Source organism: Somniosus microcephalus, unplaced genomic scaffold (genome assembly GCF_052327205.1).
Source record: "Somniosus microcephalus isolate GS21.2 unplaced genomic scaffold, FLI_Smic_1.0 unresolved_chr4, whole genome shotgun sequence".
Taxonomy (NCBI): Eukaryota; Metazoa; Chordata; class Chondrichthyes; order Squaliformes; family Somniosidae; genus Somniosus; species Somniosus microcephalus.
The window spans coordinates 58,540,971-58,547,656 of record NW_028225182.1 but is presented as its reverse complement, the minus strand read 5'-3'; the positions used below and the strand labels follow the sequence as shown (position 1 = coordinate 58,547,656).

Here is a 6,686-nt window from a genome sequence, read left to right as displayed (position 1 = left end):
GTGTGAGTGAGCCCCATGTGTGAGAGCTCCATGAGTGTGAGAGTGTGAGAGGGAATGTGTGTGAGAGAGCCCCATGTGTGAGAGAGAGTTCCATGAGTGTGAGTGTGTGAGAGAGAATGTGTGTGTGAGCCCCATGTGTGAGAGAGAGCTCCATGAGTGTGAGAGTGTGTGAGAGAGAATGTGTGTGAGTGAGCCCCATGTGTGAGAGAGAGCTCCATGAGTGTGAGAGTGTGTGAGAGAGAATGTGTGTGAGTGAGCCCCATGTGTGAGAGAGAGTGAGTTCCATGAGTGTGAGAGTGTGAGAGAGAATGTGTGTGTGAGCCCCATGTGTGAGAGAGAGTGAGTTCCATGAGTGTGAGAGTGTGAGAGAGAATGTGTGTGAGTGAGCCCCATGTGTGAGAGAGTGAGTTCCATGAGTGTGAGTGTGAGAGAGAATGTGTGTGAGTGAGCCCCATGTGTGAGAGAGAGTGAGTTCCATGAGTGTGAGTGTGTGAGAGAGAATGTGTGTGAGTGAGCCCCATGTGTGAGAGAGTTCCATGAGTGTGAGAGTGTGAGAGAGAATGTGTGTGAGTGAGCCCCATGTGTGAGAGTGAGTTCCATGAGTGTGAGTGTGTGAGAGAGAATGTGTGTGAGTGAGCCCCATGTGTGAGAGAGAGTGAGTTCCATGAGTGTGAGAGTGTGTGAGAGAGAATGTGTGCGTGAGCCCCATGTGTGAGAGAGTGAGTTCCATGAGTGTGAGTGTGAGAGAGAATGTGTGTGAGTGAGCCCCATGTGTGAGAGAGAGTGAGTTCCATGAGTGTGAGTGTGTGAGAGAGAATGTGTGTGAGTGAGCCCCATGTGTGAGAGAGTTCCATGAGTGTGAGAGTGTGAGAGAGAATGTGTGTGAGTGAGCCCCATGTGTGAGAGAGAGCTCCATGAGTGTGAGAGTGTGAGAGAGAATGTGTGTGAGTGAGCCCCATGTGTGAGAGAGAGTGAGTTCCATGAGTGTGAGAGTGTGTGAGAGAGAATGTGTGAGTGAGCCCCATGTGTGAGAGAGCTCCATGAGTGTGAGAGTGTGTGAGAGAGAATGTGTGAGTGAGCCCCATGTGTGAGAGAGTGAGTTCCATGAGTGTGAGAGTGTGAGAGAGAATGTGTGTGAGTGAGCCCCATGTGTGAGAGAGTTCCATGAGTGTGAGAGTGTGTGAGAGAGAATGTGTGTGAGTGAGCCCCATGTGTGAGAGAGAGTGAGTTCCATGAGTGTGAGAGTGTGTGAGAGAGAATGTGTGTGAGTGAGCCCCATGTGTGAGAGAGTTCCATGAGTGTGAGAGTGTGTGAGAGAGAATGTGTGTGAGTGAGCCCCATGTGTGAGAGAGTTCCATGAGTGTGAGAGTGTGTGAGAGAGAATGTGTGCGAGTGAGCCCCATGTGTGAGAGAGAGCTCCATGAGTGTGAGAGTGTGTGAGAGAGAATGTGTGTGAGTGAGCCCCATGTGTGAGAGAGAGAGAGCTCCATGAGTGTGAGAGTGTGTGAGAGAGAATGTGTGTGAGTGAGCCCCATGTGTGAGAGCTCCATGAGTGTGAGAATGTGTGAGAGAGAATGTGTGTGAGTGAGCCCCATGTGTGAGAGTTCCATGAGTGTGAGAGAGTGTGAGAGGGAATGTGTGTGAGTGAGCCCCATGTGTGAGAGAGAGTGAGTTCCATGAGTGTGAGAGTGTGTGAGTGAGAGTGTGTGAGAGAGTGAGCTCCATGAGTGTGAGAGTGTGTGAGAGTGAGAGTGTGTGCGCGAGTGAGCTCCATGAGTGTGTGTGTGAGAGTGAGAGAGAGAGTGAGCTCCATGAGTGTGAGTGTGTGTGAGAGTGAGAGAGTGTGTGCGAGAGTGAGCTCCATGAGTGAGTGTGTGTGAGAGTGAGTGTGTGAGAGAGTGAGCTCCATGAGTGTGAGAGTGTGTGAGAGTGAGAGAGTGTGTGCGAGAGAGTGAGCTCCATGAGTGTGAGTGTGTGTGTGTGAGAGAGTGTGTGAGAGAGTGAGCGCCATGAGTGTGAGTGTGTGTGAGAGTGAGAGTGAGCCCCATGAGTGTGAGTGTGTGTGTGAGAGTGAGCTCCATGAGTGTGCGAGTGTGTGCAAGAGTGAGCCCCATGAGTGTGTGTGTGAGAGTGAGAGTGAGCTCCATGAGTGTGCGAGTGTGTGAGAGTGAGAGTGAGCTCCATGAGTGTGAGTGTGTGTGAGAGTGAGAGAGTGTGTGAGAGAGAGAGTGAGCTCCATGAGTGTGCGAGTGTGTGAGAGAGTGAGCTCCATGAGTGTGAGTGTGTGTGGGAGTGAGAGTGAGCTCCATGAGTGTGCGAGTGTGTGAGAGAGAGTGAGCTCCATGAGTGTGAAAGTGTGTGTGAGAGTGAGAGTGAGCTCCATGAGTGTGCGAGTGTGTGAGAGAGTGAGCTCCATGAGTGTGCGAGTGTGTGCGAGAGTGAGCCCCATGAATGTGCGAGTGTGTGTGAGAGTGAGCTCCATGAGTGTGCGAGTGTGTGCGAGAGAGTGAGCCCCATGAGTGTGAGAGTGTGTGAGAGTGAGCCCCATGAGTGTGAGTGTGTGAGAGTGAGCGCCATGAGTGTGCGAGTGTGTGCGAGAGTGAGCCCCATGAGTGTGAGAGTGTGTGTGAGAGTGAGAGTGAGCTCCATGAGTGTGCGAGTGAGAGTGAGCTCCATGAGTGTGCGAGAGAGCATGAGCTCCATGAGTGTGCGAGAGAGCGTGAGCTCCATGAGTGTGCGAGTGTGTGCGCGAGAGAGAGTGAGCCCCATGAGTGTGCGAGAGAGAGTGAGCTCCATGAGTGTGAGATCTGCGTTTATGTGTTCAACCATAAATGTATTTCGATGCTTTGGCAACATAAGATGTACCTTATCATGCCAATAAAGCGATTTGAATTGAATTGAAAGTGTGTGAGAGTGCGACCAGTAAAGTCCTATGAAACAAGTTACAATAGATTTGTAGAATTTTGTAATTTATTAAGATGCATTAATTAAAACATGGAATGACGCAAATAAAGATCTTGTTAAAATCTTTATTCCAAAATATACACAATAAATGAAACGCGAGACGCACTGAATACATAGGAAATATTAAGGAAATTAAAAACTGATCAAAATCTGTGATCTTAATATAGAATAGATAGCCTTGGTTATAGATAAAGCGCGTGATTTTACAACTTGAAGATTAAGAGGCAAATAGAATAATTCAATATGTAAAGTTTCTTGCCGCACCAGACCTAGGGCCAGGGCCTCCATACATTGTGTGAAACAGTCACTCTGGCGGAATCTTGCTGTGCAAAGACGGGTTTTGGCGACACAATTACTTTATGGGGAAAATCCCGAAACTGTGCACACCCAGGGTCGTGATGTTCATGATTTTTCGCTAAAATGTTGAACCGGTTCAGCGTCTGGTGCGAGGCAGCCGGCCGGGTGGCGAGGAGATTCGGCACCTTGTGTGTGGAAGGGCTGTTGGTGACCGCAGGCACAACAGCCATCGGCCTCATGGTGTTCGCGGCTGCAGGGGCGGCGCCATCCCAGCACTCGGAGCCCGGCGGGCCGGCTGTCGGAGGCTGCAGCTTGGGGGCGGAGGAAGTGGCACATTCCGGGAGTCTGCGGCCCGGTTTCTCAGCGGTTGATTCGTCCACGAAGACAGACAGCCGCTCCATCAGGCTGCTCTTGTTCTGCGCGCTAAATCTGGCGCAGCTCCTGACGAAGCTATTCACCTGCAAGAGGCACTCCTTAAAACCAGCTTCGTAGTTTTGCCGCGTGACTTCGGTGCCCGGAGGTTCTGTTTAGATATAATAGGTCAGTGATGATACACATCGCGCACTGGTGTTCGTTTATGAACATCCCATAATAGTCAAAACCGAGGTATTTACTGTACATATACTCAAATTTGGAGAGGGCCCTTTTCTCCCTTTTTAAACAAGGGTATCACATTAGCAGAGGGGGGACCTTACTGAGGCGTATGAAATTATGAAGGGCCGGGACAGAGTGGATAGGAAGGATTTATTTCCCTTAGCAGAGGGGTCAAAAACCACGGGGCACAGATTTAAAGTAATTGGAGGAAGGTTTAGAGGGGATTTGAGGGGAAATTTCTTCACCCAGAGGGTTGTGGGGGTCTGGAACTCACTGCCTGAAAGGGTGGGAGAAGCAGGAACCCTAACCACATTTAAAAAGTACTTGGATGTGCACTTGGGATGCTCTAACCTGCAGGGCTACGGACCAAGAGCTGGGAAGTGGGATTAGGCTGGAGAGCTCTTTGTTGGCCGGCGGGGACACGATGGGCCGAATGGCCTCCTTCCGTGCTGTGACTTTCTAGGATTAACATTTATGGATGGTTCCTCATTAATATCACTATTCACTTCAGACCAATGAAACTGACCAATCCACAATCGATTCTTTGTTCACTCAAACAAGTGGGATTGGTAAAGAATGAATCTCGAACTCCAACCCTAAACTCCTGGTTTAAAGTTCTTTCCGTGAAATACGAGGTTCGGCTTTTTCTAAAGAGAAAATGTCGCGATTTTCCAGCTTGAAATGTGAGAAATCATGAAAATAGAAACTAGCAGAATAAATGCAAGTGGAATCACAACGACTGGTGCAGCAAATATCGATTATCAATCTGCAACTAATCGACTTTACGGAATGCGAAAAATGAAAATGTGGATATCGCCTTGGTAAAAGTGAGATCCGCACATCGAACATTCCGGAATCTGAGTGCAGCAGATCAGATCGGCGCAACAGCAGGAAGATGATAAAAGTGTAGGGACAGAGGACACGAGAATCCTTGCAGCCAAGAGCAGATACCCACCCTGGCCATTTGCAAGCGCCGCGTTTTTCAGATATTGGACTGTCATTTCTAAGATTTCTGCCTTCTCCATTTTACCATTCCGGAAACTCTAAACAGAACAGAAATGCAGCAGTAAAAAACGAAATATGGGTAAAAATGTAAAGAAATGCGAGGGGTTACCCAACCCGACTGCAGCCATGCCAAGAAATCACCACACATTGAACAATTTCAGCATAACGTTTCCGCTAATAGTGCCACATTTAAAAGTAATCCCCGAAATATTTAACAAACAATGGGATTATTCCTTAAAATCTGGAGGTGTCCGAGAAACGGTTCCCTCACCTCGCTCTGGGTATGTTTCAACAGGAAGGATCTGAGTTGATCTAAACTCCGGTTCATTCGATCTCGTCTCCGTTTTTCCACCAAAGGTTTAAGCAACTGCGGAGAATGAACGAAAGAAAGTTATTTGAGTCACTTAGAAAGAATCCGCACACTTTGCATCGAGTGTCCCCGCGCCAGCTTGGGGGGTCGGAGCCCCATGGCAATATTTGGATTAAATCCGATAGAAACAGAGGGCCACACGTTCACCCTTTCCCTCCTCTCCCCCAAATATCTTTCTGAATAAATTACATTCAATATAACACCAGCCTCAGTGAGTAACTCGCTCCTCCTTAACGTGTATATTTATTACGGATGAAAATAATCACCTCAGGCAACACACCTGACTTGAGAAAGACTTTAACTCCAGTAAGTCCGCCTCCTGATCTGCTGTCAAATCACTTTACCTTTTTAACCTCTTTTAAGTCAGACGATTCTGCCGCCATATTCATTGCTCGGCAGTGGTCCCAGAGCCGAGTTCCCTGGTCCCAGAGCCGAGTTCCCTGGTCCCAGAGCCGAGTTCCCTGGTCCCAGAGCCGAGTTCCCTGGTCCCAGAGCCGAGTTCCCTGGTCCCAGAGCCGAGTTCCCTGGTCCCAGAGCCGACTTCCCTGGTCCCAGAGCCGAGTTCCCTGGTCCCAGAGCCGACTTCCCTGGTCCCAGAGCCGACTTCCCTGGTCGCCGGTGTTAACAGTAAAAGGGTTGGACGAACGGCCTGTATTTATAGGGAAACCGAGAGACACGTGAGCTTGGGGCTGCGTTTGATGATTCCCCCGCCCCAGGTGTTTCCTTGCTCTCTTTACATTTGCTCTCGGCTCCCACCGAGCCCCCGCGGAGTTGTGAAGACAAAATGTATCTAACACCCAAATGCAAACAGCGGGGAGTTCAGCAAATCCCGCTCTGCTTTCAAATTCAGACTTTTAAAAAGGCTTATGAATTGCAGACAATTCCAAGCGCATAGTTTGCCAACTATTATAGCTCCATTCACATATATAAAGGAATGTTAGCTTTGTTTGGATTTCATAGAATATCGTTTATATTTTACGAAATCAACTAATTTAAAACATTAATACTGCTGAAGAAATATTTTTCAATTTCCGTTTTAATTTTCCAATATTTTGTTGTACAAATGAGGATAAACTCACGTTAAAAGCTATAATTGTACAAAAAAGACAATATCATTTTTACAGTATATCTAATTGCTCACAAGAGTCCACCTGTGATATAATTTAATTCTACAATTGCACAAGGTTTGAAACTCCCAGTAACTGTCCCTCGTTCCCAGCACACTTGCAGACGGAGGTGTCAGGATGGGAAAGCTTTAACCATTAATATTCCACACTCAGCCTCACTCTCCCTTCCCAGGTCTTGTTTAATGGTGTGTGTGAGGTGTCGGCTCATCAAAGAGTTTAAAGTTGAAAGGGATTTTCACACAAGCTCTATACAGAGCTTAGATCTGTGGATCTATCTATCTATCTATCTATCTATCTATCTATCTATCTATCTATCTATCTATCTATCT

At 47.9% G+C, this 6,686-nt stretch overlaps 1 protein-coding gene across 2 annotated transcripts in view; it reads right to left on the bottom strand.

Moving 5' to 3' along the window:
* Positions 1-2,978: 2,978 nt before the first annotated feature.
* LOC147091157 (transcription factor HES-2-like) overlaps positions 2,979-6,686 on the bottom strand; it is a 180,111-nt gene continuing 176,403 nt past the window's right edge. The window contains exons 1-4 of one of the 2 annotated variants that reach the window (XM_085977150.1): positions 5,575-6,006; positions 5,132-5,227; positions 4,811-4,898; positions 2,979-3,784 (exon numbers count right to left, since the gene is read on the bottom strand). In XM_085977150.1, the coding sequence (XP_085833276.1) occupies positions 3,234-3,784; positions 4,811-4,898; positions 5,132-5,227; positions 5,575-5,619 (780 nt within the window). In that variant the 5' untranslated portion in view covers positions 5,620-6,006 and the 3' untranslated portion in view covers positions 2,979-3,233. Of the gene's footprint in view, positions 3,785-4,810; positions 4,899-5,131; positions 5,228-5,574; positions 6,007-6,686 lie in introns of those variants that run through there. The other variant, XM_085977151.1, reaches the window with a different exon arrangement.